Below are 16,702 nucleotides of genomic sequence, written 5' to 3' on the forward strand. Positions count from 1 at the left end.
TGTTTCACTATTTTAACTAAGGTGAGGAATGTTCAGGAAAAGGGGGGAGAAAAGGGAGTCCTAGCTGTTCTTGCAAGTATAAGCTCTATTCTAAGAAAAAAAAGGGGGTTTTGGTGGTTGTGGTTTTGTTTCCAGCTCAGAAAATCACAAGGCTCTGAAGAAGGGCAAGCTGATTGGTAGGGTGGTTAAGCTGCTGCTAGCAGGTGTCTCTTGAGCAGCCTGAATATCCATGAGCAGCCTCCCTGGGGCAAGTGCCTGTTCTATCCTGCCTCAATATGAAACTTTCCTTACGTTTCATGGCAATTACCACTTTCAATTGTGTGTTCAAAGTCTAGGACAGGAGCCCAGGAAGGAGGAGACCTTGCCTGTGGCGTTAACTGCTGTGTCTTCAGTGCCCAGAACAGTGTCTGCTTCACAGTAGAGTGAGAGAATGAACCAACACCTTCTTGTCATAGAAGAAGAGGCTGGCAGAGGCGTCTAAGGTTGTGCAGGAACTCCCAGGAGAATTGGGGCAACAACACAGGGGTTCTCGGCAGCTGACACTCAGTTAAATCGAGGCCCAGTCCTGAACTTTGGTGATTCGGGCAGGAGCACAAATATCCAGTCATCCCGGGGTCAACATTCCTACTGGGTGGCCCAAGTGTTGGCGCCTGTTTTCAGGGTGACGAGCCCGGGCAAGGAGAAGGCGGCTTAATGAGAAGGGTGGGTCCCGGGGCGCTAAATCCCGCCTGCAATGCTTTGCGCTGGCTGCCGGCCAGGGCACGGCTGTTGCTGAAGCCGCCGGGCCACCTCTGCCGGGGCTGACTCCGGGAGCAGCGAGCGGAAAACAACCTGGATCCAGAAAGACTATAAACAAAGGCTGGAGGCTGGCTGCCCCCTCGCGGCGCACGCACGAACGCAGCCAAGCCCTCGGTGGCCGTAGGTTCCCGGAGCCGAGTCGCGGGTGCGGGGATTGGGACTGCGCGACCCTCCCGCCCCAGCTGCGCTGTCACCCGGGGGGCCGAGCTCCAGGAGCCAGCAGGCACCTTGCGCCCGCGGTGAGTTCGCCGGGCGAGGCAGGACGAGGCAGGGGAGGGTGCGGGAAACAGCCGCTGGGAAGATCAGAAAAGAAAAGGCAGGATGCGGCCAACTCGCAGAGCCCAGGTTGCTCCGTAGCTAGCTGTGTCTTGAGCCCATGGGACTGCAAGTCACCTGATCCATGTGACCCAATCGAGTCGTTTTACAGGTGGAAAATGAGGCCCAGGGAGGTAAGCTGGGCTAGAACAAAATTATTATTATTTGTCTCTGCCTGCTTCCGCGTAGGATTTGGGGCGGCTTTTAATTAAGAATCCATACATTAAAACAATGGTAAAATGGAAACAATGGTACAGAATCCTTGCCAAGGAAAATATGATTATCAATAGACAGTTAAGACCGGGGGGGAAGAGAAAATAAACCTGCAATCCATAAGGTGAGGTGACGTGGCCAAGAGCCCTCACCTCAGAAGAATAGTGCAGAAGCTGGCACTCGAAGCTGGGACTGGAAGTCGTAATGCTCGGCACCTGAGCGGCCGGGAACTTGGAGGGGAGTAAGGAAGCGGACAGCCTGCCCAGGCTCTGGTTCTTAACCTTCTGGAGGTCACTGACCCCTTAGAAATCTGAAATCCCCACAGAGGCGTTCACACGTAACCTTGTGCACAGTTTCAGAGCTGACGTGAACTCCTGCTGTCAGGAATGAGGGCAGGCTGGCACTCGGGCAGGGCCCTTTCCAAGGGCTTTATTTTCCCCTTTAAAGGGAGGCAGCTGTTGGAGGAGTACCTGCTGTGAGTCCCCACAGCGTGCTGTGCTAGCGTGTGATCTAAGACATGTAGTTCAACCTGTTCAAGGCCCAGTTTTATTTGTAAAATGGACCAAAGATTGGTCACAGCTGTGCCAATTAGGAAAAGGTAATGACCGGCAGACACTGGGCTGTGTCTGAAATAAAATAAAATTATAAACATGGAAATATAAAGTCAACCCTGTTATGGCTTCTAAACCACAGCATATACCTTAGTGATAGTATCCTAAATAAGGATGCAACAAAGCACTACACTCAATATTTGACCCAAGATCAAATGTGGAAAGTAGAAACTACCAGATATTCTAACAAGGATTGTTTATTGGGCCTCACTTGCCTCTTTCAAACGGGGCCAGCACCCATAGAATTTGTTTTTAAATGAGAGGAAAGAGTACATAAACTGGGACCTGGGCAACACCCAATCTTGCTCAGCAGTGAAGGCTCAGATGAGTTTCTGCCAGAGAACAGGAGTTGTTGGCAGTTGGCTCACATCACCCTGGGATCAGCAGATTACCGTGGTAAACAGTGAATTGGTTGATTCTGCTCTAGATCAGATAAATGGTTTTTTTGTTTAACTAATGGGGGGAAGGGGTGCTGTAAACAGAAGCAAAATGGTATTTGTTGAGCTTGATTGTCCAAATCCTATTGTTTGTTTATTGTTGGCTTAAGACTTTTAAGTCTGTGGATCCAATATTGTGAAGACAGGGCCTGGGCAGGCCCACCTATCTATAAAAAGAACTGCTCTTAAAAAAATCCTGTGTTGTCTCCTTTCTCTACCTTTTCAGGCCTTTTAAATAGAGCCAGGGAAATATGGCTAGGGGCAAATAGCTGCTATTTAATTTGGGTTAAGACACACAACCACCTGTTTGGTGGGTTACATTCCTCTCCATATATTTATAAAGGGGAGTTTTTCCTCCAGAAGAGAGAGACAGACACACAGACAGAGTCAGAGAGAATCTGACTAGATACATGTGTGTGTATCTAGTTCCTTCCTTTCCTGGCTTTGTGGCCCACTTGATTTTGTTTTACAGTAGTTTCTAAAAAATCAGAATGTTTTTTCTAGTTTAACCTTTAGGTTCCAAACTTAAGTGCTCCATGGGATGGTACAGAGCAAACATGCTCACTATTTCAGGCAAAGATTTCCATGTGTTTCCCTTCCAGATCTACCACCTTCATTCCTCAGCAGGACTAGATTAAGAGCAGAATTTCTCAAGAAATGATCTACAGACCACTTGCATCAGAATCACCTAGGATGTTGTTAAAATGCCCCACCCCTGACCTACTGAATCAGAATCTTCAAGAGTGCGGACAAGGATTTGCACACTTAATAAGTGCTCTTGGTGGCTCTTACGCACCTCTGGTTATGTGTGTTGGGGGTGGTTAGTGGTAGGAGACTATTAACTTTTCTTTGTATGTTTCTGTATTGTCTGTCTAGTTATATAATCAGCATGAGCCTCTTTCATAATTTAAACAAATTTTAAAATGTTGTCAGAAGAAGCTATATGGACAGCAAATAAGCACTTGAAAAAGATACTCAAGATTATTAATCATTAGGGTTATAATGCACATTAAAACCACAATGAGATATCACTTCATACCTATTAGGATGGCTAAAATTAAAAACTATCCATACCAGATGTTTAGCAGGAGATGGAGGAATTAGAGCTCTTATACACGATGGGAATGTAAAATGGTACAACCATTTTTAAAAAGAGCTTAGCATTTTCTTATGAAGTTAAATATACATCTATCATGTGATCCGGACATTCCACTCCTAGGTTCAGCTTTACTACAACAGCAAAACAGAAAACAACCAGTTGTCTATCCAGTGTACAGATAAACAAATTGCAGTGTCTCCATATAATAGACTGCTGCTCAGCAACAAACGGTAATGAAGTATTGATACATGTTACCACATAGATGGATTTCAGAATAATTTTGCCGAAAGAAAGAAGGCAGGCAAAAAAGAGTACATATTGCATAATTTCATTTTATATAAAGTTCAAGGGGAGTTACTATCCCTTACCTGACCTCAGACTTTTTGGTGGCTTCCAAGAAGAACCAAAGGGTTATGTAAGATCACAGTAGCCTGACTCCATTTGCAACAATGTCATTAGCAATTTGATTATTACTCTGCCAGTGTTCATCCACATCATTCATTCATTTTTAATTAATTGAGCACCTAGTATGTGCTAGATCTAGAGTAGACACTTGGTAGTGCATCGAGAAATAGGAGGCATGATCCCTGCCCTCGTGGAGTTTACAGTCTATTGAATGAACCCCTGAGTAATAAAACAAATAAAATAAGCAAAACAATTACCAGGGGAAAGGAGTAGTTCTTTGGAAGGGAGATGGGAGTCAGGGAAGACTTGTCTGGATTTTAAGCAGAGAAGTAAAGCAACTATTTTATTTTTATTTTTTAATTAGCATGTTTATCATTACAAATCATAATTATTCTTTATGCCCCTTACCTGACTAGTCACTCCCCAATGCTCTCCCCCCACTATTTCTAGTATCCTTAGGTTTGTTCTCTCCTTTTAAAAGTTCTATGTATTATTGTGGTCTTTCTTTCTTTCTTTTCTTTCTTTCTTTCTTTCGTTCTTTCTTTCGTTCTTTCTCTCTCTCTCTCTCTCTCTCTCTCTCTCTCTCTCTCTCTCTCCTTCCTTCCTTCCTTCCTTCCTTCTTCCTTCCTTCCTTCTTTTGGCTTTCTGTCTTTCTTTCAGCTTTCTTTCTTTCTTTCTTTCTTTCCACCCAGTTATGGGTGAGGACATGAGGTATTTCTTTTTCTGTGTCTGGCTTATTACACTTAATGTAATTTTCTCCAGGCTCATCCATGTTGCTGCAAATGGCAGAATTTCGTTCTTTTTTATGGCTGAGTAGTATTCCATTGTGTGTATATACCACATTTTCCTTATTCAGTCATCTGTCAATGGACAGTTAGGTTGGTTCCATATTTGGGCTACTGTAAATAGAGCTGCAGTGAACATGCGAGTACAAGTTATTTCATGTTGTTAAAAGACCACTCCACTCTGGTGCTGTGCATCTGGTCAGAGGCTGTTGTACTAGTCCAGGAGAAAGGTGATGGAGGTTTCGACTTAGGTGGTTTTAGAGATGGAAAGTGCTGAAAGAATTAATGAGTATCCTTAATAAAACAGGACAGAGACCAGATGTCGACACTGGTCAACACTGAATTTAGTAGTTTTATCAGTTTTTAGTCCATATCACTGTCCTAACGCTATCCCCTTTACCACCACATCTTATTCTTTGTTGGTAAGGATGTCATGAGAACTTAACAACACCTTGCTGGTCCACACTAGTTTACAACATTCCTTTGACCTACTGATCTAGCCGACTTTCAGTAAGGGAATGAGGATAGTCTGGCATGATCTATTTTTGTTGTTGTTGTTAACCCATGCTTACTCCAAGTAGTCTCTGTTTCCCTTTCCAAGGGCTAACAAACCATTTGTTTTAATCAAGTAGCAGAAACCCAATTCAGGGTGGCTTAAGCCAAAGGTGGTGGGGAACAAAAATGTATTAGCTCATGTAAAAAAAAAACAAACACACAAATGGAATTAGTCTCCGTCATGGCTTGATTAAGTAATGACATCAGTCTCTCTCCCAATCTCTCAATTCTGTTTGTGTGATTTTAGCTGCATTCTCAGACAGGCTCTAGTGTGTATTTCTTTTCTTTTCTTTTTTTTTTTTTTTTTGCCAGTAAGGGGATCGCAACCCTTGGCATGGTGTGGTCTGCACCACACTCAGCCAGTGAGCGCACAGGCCATCCCTATATAGGATCCGAACCTGTGGTCTCAGCGCTACCAGCACTGCACTCTCCCGAGTGAGCCATGGGGCCGGCCCTCTAGTGTGTATTTCTTATTGCTAATTATTATTATCATGATTAGCTGTTCCTGCCATCTACTTGAATATGATTGGATGCATCTAGTTTGGCCAAGACAACTTCTTCATACATCTGGTCAATGGTAATGCTACCCTTTCTGGTTTAACAATAATAGTAACAAAAAACAACAGCCATCTTTATTGAGAGCTTATCATGTACCAGGCCACTCGGTTAAAAATTTTACGTGGATTATATTATGAAATTTTATAACAACCCTGTAAGGAAAGTTATATAAGTATCCTGGGAAACCCAGCCAATTGATTGCAGAATCAGAATTTGAAATCAGGTTTTTCTGGCCCTAGGTCCTGGTCTCCTGACCTTCACAGTGCCTCTTACAATTATTCTTTAGAGCTAAAAAGAGGAAAGCCAAGCCATCAAATTGTGTGCCTATCTCTTATTTTTTCTGAACAGGAATCTTAAAATATTCTTGGTAATGATAGTAGGCATGGGGCTTTGGAGGTTATTCTTATGATCTTTGTCAATCTCAGATCCTTCTGGGTTTGAGTTTTGGAAGCTCTTTGTGCAGGATCCTCCCTTCTGACTATTATATATATCTTTATAGACCAGGCTCATTAGCCAGGGTCCCTACGTGGCCACTCTTGTTTCTATAGGTATTCCCTCCCCGTATTCTTCATTCGGGTCTTTTACTATCATGATGTCTCAACTTCACCTTTCACTTTCAGCCTTCCATGGACCACCCCTAGAGTCTCAGACCAGAGGTCTTCCTTTTTTTTTTTTTTTTTTTTCTTAAATGTTTATGGTTTTGCTTTCCCCAGGGATCTGTTTGTTTCATTTCTCCATTCAGTTCTTCCAATTGGTCACAACTGTGTTCAGAATATCATTTCCCATTTTTACTTCTGATTTGAAAGGGATGAAATCATCAGGATGTTCATAATGTTTTACTTTAATTAGTTCCTCTGCTTTTAGTGGAGTGAGACTTAGAGCAAATAACTAGATATTTTAAATACCCTGTCTTCACTGTAGAGCCATTTTTTTTCTTGATTTTTCTATACTTAGAATCCAGCAAAATGCTTAGCATGTGGTATCTATTCCAAATATTTGTTGAATGAATGTGTAAATGCCCAAATCCCTCTGTGCCAGTCTGGACAGAAGAGAAAGAGAAGAGAATTAACTCAGTTTTATCCTGTCCTAGAGTCAGAAGCAATAGCTTGCTGCAGAAGCATTAACTGCAGAACGTTCAGCATTTTGTTTGTTTGTTTTTGGTAGCTGCCGGTTCTGGTATTAAAACCCTTGACCTTGGTGTTAGAACCTTGTGCTCTAACCAACTGAGCTAAACAGCCAGCCCCTCAACATTTTTTTTTAAGCACCAAAAATGAGTCTTTAATTGCTTATAACAAGGCATAAAGGAGATCTCAGGACTGAACATGGACTAGACTGTGCAGATTCTTTTTTCAGTGCTGTCCAGGCACCTGACTTGCCTTAAGGAAAGCCACGTTTTCCCCAGTGTGTTCTCTGAGAAAAATCTCCTTATCAGGACAAGCCAGGAAGTGGAACAAGGGCACTCAGCCTGCTCTCCTAGGCTTTTGAACTACATTTGTCCTGAGAGTGTTGTGAAAATAGTGGATAACTTAAACTATGTAATATTTCATTTGTTTCTAATTTTTAATTTTAAATAGTTATAGATCAACATGAAGTTGCAAGGATAGTGCAGAGAGGTCCTATGTACTCTTCACCCAGATTCCTCCAGTGGTTACATCTTATTTAAATATAGCACAATATCAAAACCAGGAAATGGGTATTGGTATATTGTGTATGATTGTTCTTTGCCATTTTATCACATGTGTACATTTGTATAACCACCAACTTAATTAAGATACAGAACCACTCTATCACCACAGAGTTCTTCCTGGTGCTATTCCTTTATAGTCATTCCCACCTGGCCTCCATCCCCATTCCTAACCAGGCAGCCACTAATCTGTTCTCTATCTCTATAATTCTCTGTATTATTAAATGGAATCTCTAACCTTCTGAGATTGTTTTGTTTTGTTTTGTTTTTTTCCACATAGCATCATTCCCTGCAGAGCCATCCAAGTTGTTACTGTTTCTCAATACTTCGTCCCTTTTTATTTCTGAGTGTTCAGTGGTATGTATGTACCACAGTTTGTTTAACCATTCATTTGTTAAAGGACATTTTGGTTGTTTCCAGTTTGGAGATGTTACAAATAAAGTTTCCATGAGCCTTCATGTACAGGTTCTGGTGTGGATATAAGTTTTCTTTCCCTGGGTTAGACACCCAGGAGTGTGATTACTGAGTTCTATGGTAAGTGTATGTTTTGATTTTAAAGAAACAATCAATTTTTCAGAGTGGCTGTACCATTTTACCTTCCCACCAGCAATGTGTGAGAGATCCAGTTTGTTCACATCCTCGCCAGCTTTTGGTGTTATATAATTTTGGGGGGGGGTAATGGCTTTATTGAGATATAACTCATATCATACAATTCACCCATTTAAAGTGTGCAAATCAATGGTTTTTAGTATATTCACAGACTTGTGCAACCTCAACACAATCCTTTTAGAACCTTTTCATCATCCCCAAAAGAAAGCTGGTATCCTTCAGCAAAACCCCCACCCTTACACTCCCAGCCCTAGACAACCACTTATCTACTTTCTGTCTCCATAGATTTGCTTATTCTGGACATTTCGTAGAAATGGAATCATAAAATATGTGGTCCTTTGTGACTGCCTTTTTTCACTTAGCATAATGTTTTCAAGATTCATTCATGTAGTGCACATCAGTCCTTCATTCCTTTTTATTGCCGAATAATATATGATATTTTTAAAGAAATAAAAGCATGTTTCTTTCCATTACACAGGCTATAAACTAAAAAATAACAAAATGCAGCTACAGAGAGGTTTTGCCATGCCTGCTTGGAGGTCTGGATTGCAATTAACCTAAAATGTAAATTAATGCTATTTTAAGTCTTTAGCAGTTCTCTGTAAAGTATTAATTATGCTTTTTGTGTATTTAGCAACCATTCTGAGTTGTGGGACCCAAATAGCTTCCCTGAAATTCGATGGGGATCTTTCTAGAGAAGCTGTGTGCAAGGTAGTGAATGCAGTGATTCAGGCCAGGGCCAGATCAGCAGACCACAGCAGTGTTCAGGAACTGGAAATAGAGCTGTGCATCAGATGTATTCATTACACGATCTTTCTGGGCCCTTTGCCTTCTGAACAACCTTGCCCTCACCAAACACTCAGTTTACATACTATCTGATCTCCAGGTCAATGCTTATGGCCCAAGAAAGAAACTTCAGATACTACTGATATATTCACAAGAACCATTTATTTAGCAAATATGTATTAATCATCAGTATTATGAGGCACAGAGGAGGATACAAAATGAATAGGTGTTCATCTTGCCTTCAAGAGCTTAGTGTCTAGCCAGGAAAATAAGCATAGCCATAAATAACCTGAATAGTTAAATGGGATGTGTGCCACTTTAAATATTATGAAATATTTTAACCATCCAGAAAATAACAAAGAATAAAACAACAAATACCCATGTACTTACCTCCTAGCTTTGTTTAATTTTAACATTTTTGCCATATTTGCTTCAGATTTTTTTAAACCAATAAAGCATTGCAGATACTCTGCAATAAAAAAGGAAGGAACTATTGATACAACTTAGATGAATCTCCAAGAAATTATGCTGACTGAATAAAGCCAGTCCTAAGAGCTTACATTACCGTATCATCCCATTTACAGGACATTCCTGAAATGGCAGGATTACAGAAATGGAAACCAGATTTATGGGGGCCGGAAGTGAAGGATGGGATGGGGGCTGCAGTGAGGAGAATGAAAAGGCAACATGAGGGATGCTTGTGATGGGCTTGTTCTGTATCTTGGTTGTATCAGTGTCTATGTACTGGTTGTGATACTTTACTATAGGTTTGCAAGTGTTACCATGGGGGAAACTGGGTAAGGGGTATGTGCAACTTCTTTTATTTCTTATCACTGCATGTGAATCTATAATTATCTCAAAATAAAAAGTTTAATTAAAAAACTCAAATACCATTAAGTTTCCTTTGATACTCTCCTTAATTCCATTTGCTTTCCATAGGTAACTGCTATCTTGAATTTATTGCTTATATCCATGAAATTTTCAATACATGTGCTGCATATGAATGTATCTTTAAACAATATATAGCATTCTTTTACATACTTTAAACTTTAAAAATAGAATCACATTCTATGTTTTCTTCTGGGACTTGCTTTTTTTTTTTTTTCCTTTGCAATGTTTGTGGGGATATCCATGTCGATATATGAATGTATAGTTTTTTCATTTTTGCTGTTCAGAATTCCATTGGTGGTGGAATTGTATGATTATACCGCAAGTTGTTAATCCACTCTCCTGCTAATGAACATCTAGACTATTGCTAATATTCTGTTATTACTAACGGTGCTGCTGTGAACATTCTTGGCCACATTTCTTGCGTATATGTGGAGAAATTTCTTGAATGTAGGAAATATCTGGGAGCAGAACTACTTGTCTTGACAGTGTGGGCATTTTCAACTTTTCTAGATATTGCTAAATTGCTCTTTAGAGAGGTTGCAACAATTTACATTATCATATTAGTATAGAGACTTCTCACCATTCTACATCCTTCTACACTCTCACTGATACATTTTTATACCCTGCCAATCTGATGGGCATGAAATGGTATCTCATTGTAGTTTCTTCACATTTGTCTTATTACTAGTGAATTGGTCACCTTAAATAAATTGTATTCTTGATCAGGAATAGCCTTAGAGAAGACAAATGTTTGAGGCTAGAGACACAGGAGGGAGGGGCACAGTGGGTACAGAAGCACAAAGGCAGGAAATGACACTGCAGGTTGGAAAAAAGCACTTAACTCTCTTTCACGGGAGTAAGGTCTGTGAAGGGGAAAATGAGGTTGGAGCCAGACCACTGAGCAGAGAGGAACTATTAAATACTTACAGAAGGAAATATTATGATCACATGCTTTGTTTCAGGGAATTTAAGCTGGAAGCATGTCCAGGATGAATGGGTGTGGGTGGCAGCAGGAGAGACAGGGCTTAGGATTTGGAAGGATGATCCTGGAGGCTACGGAAATAGCCAGGTGATAAGTAGTATGGCCTGAACGGGGTAGTGGCAGAGGGGGATAGAGGAGGAAACCACTGGGAGATAGACAGTGAAAGAGACTCAGCTGAACTAGATAAAGAAATCTGGATCAAGGGCTAGGGAGAAAATAGAAGAAAAACCAGGCAAGCACATTGTCTGAATCCTAAGAAATTAATTCAAAATATCAACAGTTATCGGAGCTGTTGTCTACCTTTCAATATTACTCAGGTATGCCCACAAATGCTAATAAACAGTTCATCTGGACTCTGTTTGCAGCTAAAGATGTTTTTAGACCTCTTGATGAAAGTTGTCTTTGAATTAGAGACAGCATGTCCCAATAGAGCTCTCTGAAAGTGAGCTGGGTTGGTTTTCTGTTTTTCAGAAACTGCTGACATGGCTGATCATGGGGCAGATGAGCTGTGCTCCAGGTCAGGGAATCCGGATGGGGAAGGTCAGGTCTCTGAGGACAGATCATTGATCCAACAGAGGCTGGCCATCAGGGAGCTGATCGACACCGAGGTCTCCTACTTGCACATGCTCCAACTCTGTGCCTATGACATCAGGAGCCGCCTCCAGCAGGTATTTAGGGGCACACACAGCCTAACTTTGTAGGGGCAAATGTGAGTCCCAGTTTCTCAGACCGCACATTTGTTCTTGGGCAGGCTCAATGGAAAAGTAGTGTGGTGGATGTGAAGTCTACAGATCTGGACGTAAGCCCCAGTTCTTCCATTTATTGGCCATGCAAACTTCAGCAAGGCATGGAATGGCTTAGAGTCTTAGTGCATTTATCTGCTAAATGGGGAGAGGAGTGATCACCTCAGAGAATTAAGTGAGCTACTGGACAAGCCCTTTTCAAGTTTAGAACAGATTGCTTGAACTGACCTGCATTCTGACTGTGCCATTTGCAGAGTAGTGACATGGAGAAATCATCACTATAATGGGTTTCTATTATAATGTTCATTATTTAGATTTTTTTTTTTTTTCTGGTTTCAGAAATAATGTGAGTACAGGCTGTTGCTATAAAATTTCAAGCATCCAGGGCCAGCCCGTGACTCACTCGGGAGAGTGTGCTGCTGATAACACCGAGGCCACGGGTTCGGATCCCATATAGGGATGGCCGGTTAGCTCACTGGGTGAGCGTGGTGCTGACAACACCAAGTCAAGGGTTGAGATCCCCTTACCAGTCATCTTTAAAAAAAAAAAAAAAAATCTCAAGCATCCCCTAGCATGTGAGCTCCATAAGGGCAAAGACTGTTTGGTTCAGTATATCCCAGTCTTGACACAGAAATACAATAATGGACTTTGAATTAGTGTTTCTTGAATGAATGAAATACTAAAGCAGATAATGTAGAAGGTGAAGGAGCTCTCTTATTTTACCATCCAGAAATTAGGATTTTTCTCGCTAGACATTAAACAAACAAATATATGTAGTTATTTATTTTAGCAAAAATAAGAGCATACTCTAGACATTGTTGTGCAGCTAGATTTCCCACTTGGTTGTGCATCCAGCACATCATTCCACACCCATGCATATATATAGTCCTGCATCTTTTTTACAGTGGCATCACTTAGTTAATAGGGGTGAAGTTTAGAATTCATCTTGGGGTAATGGTGGTAGGTACCAAGTATATCAGAACTGGAAAGAAGTCAGTTTTCCACCCTCACATGACAAGTAGGGAAACAGAAAGAAGAAAAATGAAAGTTGGCAGCAGACCGAGGATAAAACCCCAGTTTAGCTTTCCTTCCATGCTGGGTACTCCACCCCTTCCTCTCCTTTTGTGGAATAATGAAAATACCTAGATTATAAACTTTCACAATCCTTGCAAACATTCTACCGGAGCAGTCAGGAGCAATGGGACCCTGAGGGCATGAGTGTTCTGAACTATCTCCAAAGCCTGCAAATAAAGTCACCTCACCAAAATCCCGATGACCTCCTATGGCTTCTTTGTTTTTCTAGCTGCTGCAGGAAGATCTGGATGTCCTGTTCTCAAACATTGATGACATCATCAAGGTAAACAGCAGATTTCTTCATGATCTGCAGGAGACAGCCTCCAGGGAAGAGGAACAAGTGTACTTGATTGGTGAGCAAAAACACTAGGGAGTTGTTATCCTTAGATCCCTGTGGAATTGTCTTAAGCATGTGGTCATTGCTGTACTGTCCCCAGAGTTTCAGAGACATGCAGCTCAATGGGAGTCTGTTTGGGGGATCCTAAAACACAGCATGTCAGAGCCAACAGGGTCATCAAATATTATCTAGTCCAACCCCATCATTTTACAGATGAAGAAACTGAGGCCCAGAGACAGGTAGGGACATTCTTACAGTCACATAACTGTTAAAACCACAGTGGAGTCTTTAGTCTAAGTCTCTTTCACATTCATTCTTTCAACAGTTATCTATGGAGCACCTGCAGTGTGCAGTCACTGTTCAGTGTGCTGGGGTCACAGCATCAAAAAGAGAGTCTGAGCTTCTGTTCTCATCAGTTTGACAAGTTGGTGAGAGAGGCAGAAGATAAATAGATAAAAGAATTTTAGGTGGTAATTTGTAATTTGAAGAAAATACATAGTGGTAGTAACTTCTGAGTATGAGGGAAGGCCTCATGAGGAGGGAGCATTTGAGCTGAGACCTGAATGTTAGGAGGAAGCCACCATGAGACCATCTGGAGGGAGAGTAGGGAGTATAGCCATGCAAAGGCCCTGAGGCAGGAATGATCTGAATGTTTGAAGGACAGACAGAAGGTTGATGTAGCTGCAGGAGAATTAGTGAGGGGAGAATGTTAAGGGATAAGACAGAAGAGGCAAGCAAGGACCAGATCACACAGAGCCTTATAGGCCATGGTAAGGAGTTTGGGTTCTATTCTAAATGTGATAAGAAGCCATTTGGACAGTTTTGAGCAGAGAAGTGACATGGTCTGGTTTATGTCTTTTGAAGATCTCTTTAGCTATTGTGAACAATGGACTTTGAGGGAGTGTTGAGAACAGAAGCAGAGAGACCATTTGGGGGCTTCACCATGTCCCAGGTGAAAGATGAGGACAGTCTCCCGATTCTGGAATGGTTAGGATGACCAGAGTATAAGGAAGAGAAGAGCAGGTGCAAATCTCATACCTGTCTTCTTCAGTCTCTTCCCATCTGCTGCCAGATGAATGGGTGCCAGGTGGCTGAGAGGAGGAGGGAGTGAAGGTAGCCAGGGCAGTAGCCACCCAAGTCCCCCTGGCCTTTCCACCACCCATCTTCTACCCATTCCCAGATGTGAATGATGATGATGGGGATTCAAAATAACAAATATGCTGTATTAGTCCATTTCTGTTGCTTATAACAGGAATATCTGAAACCAGGTAATTTGTAAAGGAATAATATTTATTGTTTACAGTTTCAAAGGCTAGGAAGCCCAAAGTGCAGGGAACACATCTGGTGAGGGCCTTTTTAGTAGTTACTAACTCTACACAGCAAGGCAGGGTCTCACATGGCAGGTGGTGGAGCTACAGAGAGAGCGAGCTTCTCATGCACTCCCTTTTTAAAGCCAGCAGAACCACACCCATGATCACCCATCAATGAATTCATCCATTCATGAGGACATAGTCCTCACAATCTAATCACCTCTTTAGGGCCCCACCTTTCAGTTACCATTATAGGATTTCTCACCCTCTTAACCCTGTCACAAGTGAGGATTAAGTTTCTAATATATTCAACTTTGAGAGACACAATTCAATCCATAGCACATGCAAACACATTTTCAAAAACCACTTTCTGAGTGTTTACTCAGTGCTAGTTACTGCACTGGGTATTGTGACCTGAATCACAGCAGAACTCTAGCTGGCCTCTGGTAGCGAGGGCTCTCAACCGCTACATGGAATGGCTTCCATGTAGTACAGGGTGAGATTAAAGCCTGTGTATTGTGTTTATTGTTCTTTTGAAAACAGAGTTTTTTCTTAAAATAGCAATGTGAATAATTTACTATTCCCTATAAATGGTAGATGAATACCAAATTAAAGAATAAGATTTTTTCAAGTATCTGTACTAGATGGTCTCACTTTTTATCAGTTCATCCTTCTTATGTTAATAATTAACACTTATTTGAGTGGACATTGATAAAGACTCAGGCTAGAGACTTTCTACAGGTCTGGCTCTGAGGTCAGGCTGTTCTGTTGTTATGTGTTCGAGGTTCAGTATTGTTCCTTGTCAGGGTCCACACTTGTCAATCTCTGCCTTCCTGCTGGACTCACGGAGTCAAGATGCTACTTAAACTCCTGAGTATATCTGGTGACATCTCTTAGCTACCCTCACTGCTTCTCTGGTAGGGTTTCCAGGTAAAATATAGGATGCCCAATTAAACTTGAATTTCATATAAATAATGCAATAATAATTATTTCTAGTAAAGTATATCCCAAATATTGCATAGGGCATACTTTTTTTTTTTTTTTTTTTTTTTTTTTTTTTTTTTTTTTTTTTTTTTTTTTTTTATGGCAGCTGGCTGTTACAGGCATTAAACCCTGGACCTTAGCCTTATCAGCACCACGCTCTAACCAACTGAGCTAACCAGCCAGCCTGCATAGGACATACTTATACTAAAAAATTATCATTGTTTACCTGAAATTCAAATTTAATTGAGCATCCTGTACTTTCTCCCTTCCCCCTAAATTTGGCAGTCCTGTTCCCTAGCCTTTGCTGAATTATCAGAAAATACCCTCCTTATCCTTTGTCCCTTGTGGTTAGCCAACAAGAGGCACAAAGAACCCACATGGCGTTTCTTCTCCTCAGAGTAACCACATGCGGGTCAGGCTGCTCTGCCTCCTGCCGGCTCTCCCTCCGTTCCCTTTCCAGCTCCCAGGCCTTGCTCTGCAAGGAAAGCCTTTTTCCCAATTTTAAAAGATTTTTGGACCTTGGGCAAGACTGTCTTTAACAGACTTTTTTCCTCCCAAGTAAGTCAGGTCCCCTGTCCCTGTGAGCAATTTCAAGCATAACTTGGACATTCACAGGAGTTCCCACACAGGGTTGTACTGCCAGAAGGCACCATGGTCGAGTGCAGCGCTGTCTGATAGAAATATAACATGAGCCACAATTTAATTTAAAATTTTCAAATAGCTATGTTAAGAAAACTAAGGAAATTAATTTTAATGATCTCTTTTATTTATCCCAATAGATGCAAAATAACATTTTAACATGTAATTAGTATAAAAATTATTCCTTAGATATTTTACTTTTGTTTTGTATGAAATCTTCGAAGCCCAGTGTCTTTTACACTGACAGCACATCTCAATTGGGACTCACCATATTTCAAGTGCCCAATAGCCACATGTGGCTGGTGACCACTGCATTTGGGCAGTGCAGGTCTAGTGGGTTAGAGCAGGGGCTATGGAGTCTGATTGACGATGCTCTGACACCCACAACCTCCTTCGTGTCTCTGAGCCTCAGTTGCCTCTTTAAAATGAATGTGAAAGTAGTACCCATCTCTGTGCCAGCCATGATGCTGAGTACTTAACATGCAGTAGCCCTTTTTATTCCCATAACACTGTTACTGTTGATTATTATGTCCATTTTACTAAAGAAAAACCTGAGGTTCAGAGATGCTAAGTAACTTTCCCAAGGTCACACAGCCATATCAGGCAGTTAGTATTTGAATCCCCCTCCTTCTGTCTCTAGAGCACTAGCTCTTGACCATCCTGCCTCCCTTTCTCTTCTTCCTGACTAATCCCAGCTAGATATAGAGTGTCCTTTCGATGATGGGAGTAATTTCTTTGCTAACTGGTGACTGTAGAAGGAAAAGAAAGGAGAAAATATGCCTTTACTTTGGTGTCCTGGGCATGCTGGCCTCTTTGGACAACTCAGTTCTCTGGGAGTTCACCTTCCTCTGCCCTTCAGTTATTGAGACACCCCTGCCCCTGGCCAC

At 41.6% G+C, this 16,702-nt stretch overlaps 1 protein-coding gene across 1 annotated transcript in view; it reads left to right on the top strand.

The window, feature by feature from the left end:
* The first annotated feature begins 831 nt into the window (after positions 1–831).
* ARHGEF37 (Rho guanine nucleotide exchange factor 37) overlaps positions 832–16,702 on the top strand; it is a 46,643-nt gene continuing 30,772 nt past the window's right edge. Inside the window, exons 1-3 of the mRNA XM_063086766.1 lie at positions 832–1,037; positions 11,200–11,396; positions 12,775–12,898. Of these exons, the coding sequence (XP_062942836.1) occupies positions 11,211–11,396; positions 12,775–12,898 (310 nt within the window). The 5' untranslated portion in view covers positions 832–1,037; positions 11,200–11,210. The remainder of the gene's footprint in view (positions 1,038–11,199; positions 11,397–12,774; positions 12,899–16,702) is intronic.

This window comes from Cynocephalus volans, chromosome 2, assembly GCF_027409185.1.
Source record: "Cynocephalus volans isolate mCynVol1 chromosome 2, mCynVol1.pri, whole genome shotgun sequence".
In the NCBI taxonomy this organism is placed as follows: domain Eukaryota; kingdom Metazoa; phylum Chordata; class Mammalia; order Dermoptera; family Cynocephalidae; genus Cynocephalus; species Cynocephalus volans.